Below are 4,217 nucleotides of genomic sequence, written 5' to 3' on the forward strand. Positions count from 1 at the left end.
CTCTTTCAGCCTATCCAGGTCTTCCCGCAGGGCTGCTCTGCCTTCCAAAGTCTCCACTTCCACACTTAGTTTGGTGTCATTGGCAAAATTCATCAGGGCACACTTCATCCCATCTTCCAGATCATCTGTGAAGATACTAGTGGTGTATGTCCTATGGGTTTGTGAAGGGAAGACTTGTGTTGGTCTCCAGAAACCCTGATGTAACTCTGCTGGGTTTAAGACTTTCAGAACACTAGCCTGTGCTCTGTGGTTCTGGTTTTGCTGAAACAGCTCTTAAGGTTTATGAAAGGGCTTTTAAGCTCTTCCATGCTTACATGTACCAACTTCCATTTGTGCTTATCGTTCACTGTTTGGACATCACAATATGATCCTTTGTCCTAAGGCCCTAAGTCACAGCACAGTGATTTAGAATTGCAGCAGCTAGATACTTACGCTAGTCCAGTTTTTATATAAAAGATTACCAGTGTATCCCTTTTATGACTTATGCCAATAGAAAGTCTAATCCCCAATATAGGTTGTATTTTTGTTCACACAGAGTGAATACAAAGAATAGGAAAATTTTGAAAGTGGTGACATTAGTTTTAGTTTTTAAATGGTATTTTTTGAGGTTCTTCATAGATCCTGAAATGGCAGCTTTTTAAGGTTCTTCACAGAAAACAACAGCATCCATGGTTTCCATATTCATAAACACCTTATTAGACTTAATAAATCTACTTAATCTTGTGTTTTAAAATATATCTTAAATATTATTAAATTATTCTTCTGAATTAGATGTACAAACCCTCCATAGTTTCCTTTAATTCTTTCTGTGGGTATCAGAATATATGATTTTTGAAAGAAATGTTTGTAATTAGCTTGTAAATCTTGGTATTTGTCTTCCTTTGTTGTCAGTCCAGCACTACCATGGTAGATGCTTTGTAAACTATAAAGCAGAAGATAAATTATGTTTGGATTATTCTTATTATTAACCTTCCAGTTAGGAAATGAAAAATGAACATGTAATAGAACTGTAGAATAAAACATAGGAGTGCTTTAGTCTAAAAGCCAGCAAGAGCTGTTAATCCCCTAAGAATAAATCCCCTCAACAGGACAGTGTTCTGAAGCAGAATGCAGGTTTTGTTCAAGCCAGCTGAAGCGCAGTTTCCAAATCCAAACAGAGTTCTTGTATGGCTGGTTATTGCTCAGTGCTCTTTGTCTGAATCTGGGTGACTGCTCATCTCCCTGCCTACCTTTGCCGTCTGGATTTCTCTTTCCACTGTCATTTCCTAAAGTTTGCTCCACATCAAACCTTTCTGAAGCCCTTTTACACTGAATCATTCCTCTTCTACATTTATGCTTATGCATGCTTATCTGCCTGTCCACACAGAGCAGAAGCTGTGGGTGTAATTGTGTAGCAGATACATACATGGACTATTCTGATTCATATTTTACTTATATACACCTTTGATTTTACAGCTTGCATGTAACTGTCAGGGTCCATCTTGGTTAAAAAATAAGTTACATTGGTTGTAGCTGAATTCCTCATGTATTTTGTTTGATATGTCTCAGTGCTTTGCTTCTCTTGGAAAAAAATCATATCCAAGATGGTTTCTGGCACGTTTTGCTGCTTCAGGTTGACTGGGTTTAAACACCAGGAAAACGTGGGTTTGTGCAGGTTAGAAAACACCTGAACACAGGACATAGGAAAAGCAGGAGAGACAGATTAGGAACAGAAATCTCTGAACTCTGTTAAAAAAAACCCCAAAACTCAACAAAAACACCCAACCAAAACTATTGTTTTCTGTTGTGCTGGTTTTGTTCTTTTGAGTGGGATGTTCTGGTTTTTTCCTTCTTTGGGAGTGTAGAGGAATGTACACGTGAAGTTTTGCACAGGATGTTTTTTCTTCTTTAAGACTTAATTTTCTACCTGTGCTTGTTTAAAGTCTTAATCAGCCTGTTACCAGCACCTTTTTCCAGGTAGTTCCTAACCTCCATCCTCCTCCCCAGTGTACTTAAACAGAAAAAGATGGTGTGATACCACTGTTACTCATGTTGGCTATAAACAACACTAGTCATCAATTAAAGAGTTTTTCCTGCTATCATTTTGTCTTTTGGGTGTTTCTTTGATTTGTGCTTTAATGTTACATAAATAATCATTATGAATAATTTAATTGGAGATGTCAGCCTTTGCAGATGTCTCATACTAATGCATGCACACATAGCTGCTTTGTAGTTCTGTATATTGCAGCAATCTGTTTTGAATTTAACAAACTAGCTCTTTTGCATGAAGACATCTTAATAAATATTCAGAAGAAAGTACTAAAAACACAGGCAAGGAAAAAGTGCAGATGCTGTTTGTAGGAATCAGTGAATTACAGTCCCTGTTGTCTATTCCTTTTAACAGTTGTTTTTCCTCCTGTAGAATTCTGGTAGAGAAGCACTTCTTGGATACAAAGAAAACAATGGAAGTGGATCAGCCTCCCCACAGGTATTGGTGTGTGGTGTGTGTCTTCTCCACTGGCATGTTGTCTTTGTGGTATATTGCCTTAAGTGCCCAGTATGTATCTTCATGCCAGAGTAGGGATGACAAATACTTGCCTGCCAGGATACTAAGGGCAAGTATTATAATATACCAAGGGATACTAAGGGGTTTTGTTTGTGTGTAATCCCATTAGCTGGTATTAGTGGTGTTGATGATGTGTGTAACTTTTTTTTTTGTAGGGACAGGTTAGTGGCATCTGAGAGTGTGTCTCATTGCTCACGGACCCAGCCAGCACCAGGATACTGAGTGTTAACCTCGCTTTCCAAACTAGAGGGCATATTGCATGAATAGAAAGCTAATTTCTAGCTGAAGGGAAAAAAAATAAATGGTGGGCTTAAAAAAGAATCATTACTCGTGATGAAGGTAGAAGTCATTCTTCACTATGTCTTCTAAATGTTCCTTACTGGAGTGGGATTAGCAGTGGCTTCTAGAACATGTGTCCCAACACTTGACTGTGGGGCAACATTGTGCAGTAATGCTTTCAAATCACTTCTGTATCACTAGCAGAACAGTACCATAGCACAGAACCTTTTGGTTTAGAACAGCATTAAGTAGCCTAGCTGCATGAATCAATAATTGTATTTTATGTAGAAATCATAAATCCATTTAAAATAAGAAAAGGATGGTTTAAGAGGGCATGCTGGAACTATTACACAAGAACTTTCACAATAAATCTGTTCTCTTAATCATAGGAAAATATTTTTGTGTCTCTGAGATAAACGCAGTCTTCTGTTTAACACGGCAAGAAGTGAGTCACACAATTATTTTTTATAAATTTGGGACAACAATAAATGGAACTGTTTGTTTTAGTTTACATTTCTTCACTTTTTTGAAGGAGTTACACAGATACACATTTAAATCAGATCTGTAAATTGTTGGATTTAGTTGCTGCCTGAAATTGGCCACATCTGGTAGTTGTATGGTTGATTTTTCTGCACAAGGAGATGCCTCTTCCAAGGGAGTGGTAGCTATTTGGTGTCATGCATATGTTCCTTTGCCCAGGTCAGGTGTCTGTTTCCTGGGCTTTACTGTGTCTGTCTGTCTGCCTAAAAGCAGTGCAGAATTACTTGCTTTGAATTTTTGCAGCTAGGTGACACCCAGTCTTTCACCCAGAGGCTTCAGCTCCGAGTTCCCTCCATGGAGTCTTTGCTTCGAAGCCCAGTAAAAGAGTCCCTGTTCCGCTCTTCTTCTAAGGAGTCCCTGGTACGAACTTCTTCGAGAGACTTCTTGAATCGGCTGGACTTGGACACAGCTGGTCCCACCTTTGATCCACCTTCTGACATTGAAAGTGAGACGGAAGAGCCTCCGGGAAAAATGGACAGCCTCAGCAAAGAGCAGCTGCTGCAGCGACTGCGCAGGATGGAACGCAGTTTGGGCAACTACAGGGGAAAATACTCAGAGGTAGGTAATGCTGTGATTGACTTACCTGGGCAGAGAGGGGTTAAAAATGAGACTTAACAGATGCTGCAGTAGTGGATAATCTGTTTTCCTATGTGGAGCAAATGGATCAACTTACAGCCAACATGGAAGTCAAATTGTTATTCTAAGTCTGGTTATTTTTGGCCTATATTGGTCAGAATGTTTTTCTGGTAACAAAAGATGGAAATCCTTTTCTGTTTGTAAATAATGTCACGTTGTCAGCAGTAGATTGATTAGTGTTTACTTGCACAAAGTAGGCCTGTGAAGGTTCCTGCTG

At 39.0% G+C, this 4,217-nt stretch overlaps 1 protein-coding gene across 1 annotated transcript in view; it reads left to right on the forward strand.

The window, feature by feature from the left end:
- Positions 1-4,217, forward strand: part of LOC104404517 (golgin subfamily A member 4-like) — a gene marked incomplete at its 5' end in the record, with an annotated part of 27,037 nt that overhangs the window by 7,116 nt on the left and 15,704 nt on the right. Inside the window, 2 exons of the mRNA XM_010012963.1 lie at positions 2,402-2,467; positions 3,608-3,922. Of these exons, the coding sequence (XP_010011265.1) occupies positions 2,402-2,467; positions 3,608-3,922 (381 nt within the window). The remainder of the gene's footprint in view (positions 1-2,401; positions 2,468-3,607; positions 3,923-4,217) is intronic.

Source organism: Nestor notabilis, unplaced genomic scaffold (assembly GCF_000696875.1).
Source record: "Nestor notabilis isolate BGI_N333 unplaced genomic scaffold, ASM69687v1 scaffold13644, whole genome shotgun sequence".
Classification (NCBI taxonomy): Eukaryota; Metazoa; Chordata; class Aves; order Psittaciformes; family Psittacidae; genus Nestor; species Nestor notabilis.